We start from the raw sequence: 5,513 nt of genomic DNA on the forward strand, positions 1-5,513 counted from the left end.
AGATTTTGTGTAATTTGTGAATGTAAATTAAATCTATGAATTGTTGTCATATGCATTACATGTTTTTTAGATCAAGGCGAGTGGAAATGGAGAAAATATTATAGTAAATTTTCTCAGTGCACTTAGAAAGGTAGTTAATTCTTAGTAGTTGTGGAAGCAGAATTTGCAATTTGGCGGCGGGTTTAAAATTTAACAGTTATCTATTTCAGAATACGGTTTTAGATTTTTGTTGTTTCTACACACCAATAGCACTATTAGAATGACATATTATAAATTATTATCGCTATTTCTTTGATTTGTGCCCTCCTATATATTATTTAACGTATATCTTACTATGACATAACCATTGCAACTCCTTTTGGTGCAAGTGCTAGTTTTATATACTTCATCCAAACCTCCCTTCTCCCAAAAGAAAGGTTAAAAAGTAAATAACTATCGTAGCAAAATAATATTTAACAATAATTGAAGTATAACAATAAAAATTTAATGGACTATATTTAAATATGCTACACAAATTTTCATAATAAATATGTTCTCAAATATTAAATTGGGTTCAAAGGTTTATATCAATTGATTGAGCACAATTAGTGAGGATGATGGTGTGGTCTTTGATTGCTATCCACCGAGGTGACTATGTTTGGGCAAACCCTGTGAGTGACTTCGATAGGACTCATTTTCTCTATTTGTAATAGCTTAGCCTAATAACTTCAAATTAGGTGTTTAATGGTCAAACATTTATAATTTTATAATTACTCCAAATTGGCCTTTCTCCAAACAAAAGATAAAAAAGTAAATACTTATTTTTACAAACAAAATAATATTTAAAAGTAGGTATACTTTCTTTAATATTCATAACAAATATGTTTTCAATATCAATTTGAATTTAAGGTTGGATATAAATTAATTGAAAACAACTAATGAAAATGATGGGTGTTCTTTGATTATACGCCATCTACAACGGTTCAAATTGTAAGAAATATGATTGGATCAAGATCAACCATTAGTAATTTCCATGGAGAGTTCAACGCATAAATGACTTCGAAAAATTCATTTCCCTTGGTAACAACTCAAGATAACTTCTATTTTAACTTTATCCTTAAGTATTACATTAAAGTCAATGTATATTTAAGATTAAAAATTACCAAAATCTATAATTCAACTATTTCTACTAAGAAGCTAATACCTACAAATACTAAGAACACTTAATGCCTATAGGCCAAATTTTCAGTAGCATACATATATCCAAAACAACATAATAAGTTTTAAAAAATTTAACATTTATCTCGAATTTTCTCCTCCATCAAAATGATATATATACATCCATATCATCATATTAATTACACCGAAAGGCGTAACACTACAATGACATCCACATAACTTTTTTATCTATGTAATTTTAATGATTAGTCAGCAATGACACCCACACAACTTTTTTATCAGATTATTAAAAAATAAGTTAAAGGACCAACTTTCTATTATTATTATTATTTATTAAATAAAAACAAATAAATTAGATTTTTAAATGTTCATTTAAAAGAAACAAATCCAAATTAAAAAACAACCTACTAACATTTTTATTATTTATTAAATGTTTATAAAAAAAAAAAAATAGATTTTAAAAAACCTTCAATTTAAAAAATTATGTTTTTCAATCTAGATTTAAAAGAAATGCAAACCATTTCATATTGAAAGATAAAAGACTTTTTCTTAAATCTAGATTTAAAAAGAAAAGACTTAAAATTATATTTTCTTAAATCTAGATTTAAAAAGAAAAGACTTAAAATTATATTTTCTTAAATCTAGATTTAAAAAGAAAAGACTTAAAAAATTATATTTTCTTAAATCTAGATTTAAAAAGAAACTTATATATATATATATATATTTTTTTTTTACATGTGAACCATTTAATATTCTAAAATAAAACTAATATTTAATGAAGATTAATCATATAAAATTAATTAATCTATACCAAAATAAAGATTTTTTAAATTTTATCTACAATCCTCTCCATAAATTTTATTTGTAAAAAGTCAAGAGAGACAGAATTAGAAGTTGAAACCAGCACATAAATGAGTTAAATGACGGTCACCGAAGTGGCTCAAATTTCTAACCCTGTTCAGTGCACATTCACTTGAGAGAGTCCGTGGTGCACAATGAGAGCCCAACAGTTCGCATTATTAAAAATGCACATTATCATCTCACCGAATCTCAGTAACATAATACCTTTATTGATTGTACAATGATAAACTACAGACAGAGAGCTACTGCCCCACACAACAAACTTAATAAGCATGGCCTAATACTGGGTACCGACACTATAAATAGGTATATATATAATGTATATATAGCATGCATGCCTGAACATGTGACGTCGCTTAGTTGACTGGAAGCCAGACAACGTGATCCTGAGGAATGAAATGGCAGAGAGAAGCAGCACCAGGCTTCACATTCAAGACCTGGAATGCCACGTGGTTAGGGTTCCAAGCACTAGTGTCTGCGTGGCAAACTGCCACAGCCTCAGCCCGACTGCCATCTTCGCCCTTAACCCAAACCCTAGCAGTCCTTGTGCCCTGAGCTTCATGGCAGTAAAACACTGCGTAAGCATATTTCTGACTGTGACACACCACCGATTTCTCCCCTGGTTTGCTCACATACTTAACTCCCACGATGGTATATTCCTGCTTCATGGATTTTGCTGTCTTTGGAACATTGGTTGCTAAAACAGTTACATGGTTGCTTCCCAGCCTTGAAGTGCTGTAGTCAATCATGGACTCCAACGATGTAGCACAGTACTTGCTTTCGCCCTTGATGGCGGGACTCTCACATTCCTGTAAAGTCTCCTTCATGGCCACACCCATGTCAGAATCTTGCTCTACGTTGAGCTCCTTCAAAGCCACAGAAAACTTGTCGGAGGAAAAGGGAATTTGTTCTGCTACACCACGGGGAAGAAATTGAGTCTTTTGGGCGTCTGGATTGTTCTCCTGGACTAAGCGTAAAGATACTTTTGTTCCGCTGTGCAAATCTTTTTCCAGCAGAAACATGGAGAGAGATGGGTCAGCTAGCATTTGGGTATCTGCAGCGTAGTTGTAGTCGTATGGACTCTTTATGCCGACATGTACTCCGACCCCTTTGCCGGGGGTTCTTACAGAGACGCCGCCGCCGCCTTTTACTGGAGGTTTCACAGCTACCCCAACGCCTTTTCCCTCGCCTTTCGGTGCAGGTGCTGGCGCTTTTGGTGGCGTATTGCCCTTCCCCACGTTCACGTTCACTCCTCCCTTGCCCACGTTCACCGCCACCTTCTCGTCCTCGGCTGAGATGAGGGCCTTAAGAGTTTCTGGCATGGCCGTCGTCGGCAGCTTCTCGTGCCAGTACGTTAAGCTCGGAGATACTCTTTCACCATTCAAAGTGGCGGCTTCGATAGCCAATACTGACTGTCAATTCCACACAACCAAGATTCATAAGTATTTCTTAGATGATATTGCTATCAGAGTAGATTCGACTGTCTAAAACATAGTTATGAGAGTAGGACTTATCTGTGTAGCTTTTGAGTTAAATTTATTAATCTTTGTGGACAAATATTCATAAGAACGAACCCATTTCTAATTAAAACCAATGGTACACTTAAACATTCATAGCACTTAAACAATAATTCACAATAATGTTTACCTGAATGAAGTATTGGGTTTGGATCACTTCAAAGAGATTTCTACTTAAACAATAATTCACAATAATGTTTACCTGAATGAAGTATTGGGTTTGGATCACTTCAAAGAGATTTCTACAATTCATCATATAAACAAGAGAACATAGCTCCTAGAATCAATTGTGATCATGGATCAGAGTGTGATCCACAGTATGAGCGAAAAAAAATCTTAATACACAATTGAATCTAGAAGCTACATTGTCTTATTAAAATTGGATATGTTAAAAATATTACCTATCTCAGAACAACTCCAACTTGAGCATGTTCCAACTCAAGCATGCTTAACTAAATGTTTCATTTGAACATCACTTTAAATACAATAATGCTAAGTGTACCATTCATTTTTATCAGAAAGATTCTTGTAAGATTACTACTTCTTATGAAACTGCTACTTGTTAAAAATGAGACTACATAATTAAATTCTGAAATAGGTATCTCCTACTTATCAAATATTAAATGATTTGTATCAAAGACACCATTACAAGCTATATAAAATTTGAACGAAAGAAAACACATACTATAAGAACAGTCAAACCAATTAAGATTTTCATCTTGTAGATGCCAGCCAATCCTGCTAGCATCAAATTACAGCGAATCTGAGATGCCAATGTACAAGGAATTTGTGTGTATAAATAGGGAGCTTTGGCTCGCCGAGAGCTTTGATGACATTAATGGATGGGACAATTCTCAACGCCTAGTTTAAATCAGTACGCCTCTCTGCGTAACTAATGTGGCAGCTACCCATCTTAATTGAGTATCACGTCCATATTTAATGAAAGGAGTGACGGGCATCTGAGTTGGTGGATTCCCAACTATCCGAGTCGGTTAGAAGTGAGTATTATTGGCGGGAAAGGTTGGCAATTATGAATGTTCATTGAATGGCATTGTTAGTTTGGTTTGCAGGGTGCTTCATGTTCAGACACCACCTAGGCTCCCTTCAATGCATTTTTGACTTGATGCAGCTACGTGGACAATCTCGAAGTTTATTTGGTTAGTATTTAATGTGCACTCGTCATCAACAGCGCTGGATGCGTCGTTTTCCTTTAAAAAAATGGGAGGTTAGAATATTTAAGAGCGGCAAATGAAACCCTTTAAATGCGTGGGGAGGAGAGATATGTGGGTACATCAGATATGCTTCTATATTAATACACAAAACAGAAGTAGAACGTATACATTTATAAAAATGGTACTGTGGAGAAGTGAGCCATCTGCTCTCTCCTGGTTAAATTTAATGGCAGTACGGTTGTATTGACGGGCTGACAATGGTTTTTAGCTTGCAGTGAAAAATTAAATACGTGCACCGACAGGAATATTGTCCAACGGACAGAGGAGGATTGGTAAGTAATAAGGGAACTTAGGGAAGGACTACTGTTAGAAGAGTGGAGAAGGCAAATTAGGGTTGCGTCTATTCTGGTTTCAAAATAAATCTTTTGTACGGTGTGTTAGCGACATGTTAAGATTGTATTATAAACATTTTTATTGAAGAAAACATTTAATTACAAGAAAGAGGATTCTATTAATAATTATTTTCAAATATAATAAAAAAATTTAATACTGAAAATATTTTTTATTTGAAATGAAATCACAATTTAATCCAAAAACATTTATATGAATCGTATCATTAATTAAAATATTATAAACCGTCAGATTTTCCGTCCTTTTCCCATTGCTTTTCTGTTTTTTAATTTTTATTATTGTACTTCCGTCAAACAAAAATGTTATACTGGAGGTTGCAATCCGTAAACAGATATTTTCCCTCATTGGCTGTACTCTCTGACGCTGCTCAGTACGGTAAAAAGCTTGTATTTAT

The 5,513-nt window shown here is 33.8% G+C and overlaps 1 protein-coding gene across 2 annotated transcripts; it reads right to left on the reverse strand.

Moving 5' to 3' along the window:
• Window positions 1–2,208: 2,208 nt before the first annotated feature.
• On the reverse strand, window positions 2,209–4,392 carry LOC131066342 (BURP domain protein RD22). Of its 2 annotated transcripts, none has more exons than XM_059218337.1 (2): window positions 4,222–4,392; window positions 2,209–3,431 (listed from the first exon to the last, which is right to left on the reverse strand). In XM_059218337.1, the coding sequence occupies exons 1-2, from the start codon at window positions 4,282–4,284 to the stop codon at window positions 2,376–2,378; spliced, it is 1,119 nt and encodes a 372-aa protein (XP_059074320.1). In that variant the 5' UTR covers window positions 4,285–4,392; the 3' UTR covers window positions 2,209–2,375. The 2 variants fall into 2 exon arrangements, with proteins under 2 accessions (XP_059074320.1, XP_057857050.2); XM_058001067.2 differs by having other exon boundaries at window positions 4,239–4,257.
• Window positions 4,393–5,513: the final 1,121 nt, after the last annotated feature.

Source organism: Cryptomeria japonica, chromosome 3 (assembly GCF_030272615.1).
Source record: "Cryptomeria japonica chromosome 3, Sugi_1.0, whole genome shotgun sequence".
NCBI lineage: Eukaryota > Viridiplantae > Streptophyta > Pinopsida > Cupressales > Cupressaceae > Cryptomeria > Cryptomeria japonica.